General features: G+C 36.2%; 1 protein-coding gene across 1 annotated transcript; it reads right to left on the reverse strand.

The window, feature by feature from the left end:
• Window positions 1–451: 451 nt before the first annotated feature.
• Window positions 452–980, reverse strand: LOC141686011 (uncharacterized). Its single transcript, XM_074491077.1, has 2 exons — window positions 974–980; window positions 452–825 (listed from the first exon to the last, which is right to left on the reverse strand). The coding sequence occupies exons 1-2, from the start codon at window positions 978–980 to the stop codon at window positions 452–454; spliced, it is 381 nt and encodes a 126-aa protein (XP_074347178.1).
• Window positions 981–1,465: the final 485 nt, after the last annotated feature.

Raw genomic sequence — 1,465 nt, forward strand, 5'->3', positions numbered from 1 at the left:
TAACTTCAAAACAAACAAAGACAGAAGTCTTACCCTTCTTCACATGCTAAGCAGCATATTTGGAACACTTTTTCTTCATATGTGCAGCCTTCTTACAAAAGTAACAGGTTGTTCCCTTATCCTGCTTCTCTTACAACTGATGCTTGGATTTTTCACTTGCAATATCCTTATCTCTCTTCTTTTTCTTATCATGAGAGCTTGATTCCAAGTGAGCACTCTCTGTCTTCTCTCGCAAAACCCTTTCTTCCTCTTGCACACAATGTAAAATGAGCTCATTAAGAGTCCATTTTTCCTTTTGAGTATTATAACTGACCACAAAGTGTCCAAACTGAGGAGGCGGGGAAATAAGAACCAAGTGAACAATTAACTCATCCAAAATTTCTAACTTGAGTTCCTTGAGTTTACCAGCAAGATTAGACATCCCAATGATTTACTCACTTATGTTCCCCTTTCATTTATACTTCATGGTCATGAGTTTTGACAGAAGATTACTCTTTTCCTCTTTTTCATTCTTAGAAAAATATTTCTCAATTTCAGAGAGGAACTTCTTGGCACTTGTGCTCTCAGCAATAGAGCCCCGAGAGCCAGTTGGAATCATTCGCTTCATGATCGCCAGACACATGTGATTAGAGCGTTCCCATTTCTCAGTTTGATCCATTTTGGGATCATCCGTAGTGGGAACTCGTTGCTCTTTTCTTAGCGCAAGGTCGAGATCCATACACCTAGGAACGATCTCAACATTATCTTTCCACATGATATAGTTTGTCCCATTCAACATTGGAATCATGCTCAATTGAGCGGAAGCAGAATTAACACTAGCAGTAACTGAAATGAAAAACAAATATACGACAAATGCTTAAAACTAATATATATAATGTGATAAAATTTTAAATATTGGAAACACCATTATGAGATACCTAGTGCAACATTAAATTTTAGTCTTTGAATAAAAAATTCAATTTGCAATTGGTACTCCCCATACAATAATCAAGTATTAAAAATTAACTTCCGTATCACGTAAATCTTTATCTTGTGTGATTGTCATTTATTTTTATATTCTAGTTTATTCACTTTGGGTTTTGCTTTCGTTGTTGTATACCTAACAACTGATATCAGAGGCTAAGATTTCAGGTGAGTGGGAGCGATGGCAGAATACGGGAAGGTATGATAGAAGAATTTGATGGAAAAGATTATGGGTTTTGGAAGATGCAAACTGAAGATTATTTGTATCAGGAAAAACTATACGAACCGCTAAAAGACCCAGCTTCAATGAAGGATGAAGACTGGAAGCTATTGGACAGGAAGACTCTTGTGTTGGATTTATATCGCAGCGGAGGCATGGTAAAACACTTTTACACATATAAAATCCAAATAAAAGCATATAAATCATGATTAAAACATATGAATCGATTACTAACCTTTAATAGCGATCCAAAAGCAACGATCGGAGATCCTTAGCAGCTGC

Source organism: Apium graveolens, chromosome 9 (assembly GCF_009905375.1).
Source record: "Apium graveolens cultivar Ventura chromosome 9, ASM990537v1, whole genome shotgun sequence".
NCBI lineage: Eukaryota > Viridiplantae > Streptophyta > Magnoliopsida > Apiales > Apiaceae > Apium > Apium graveolens.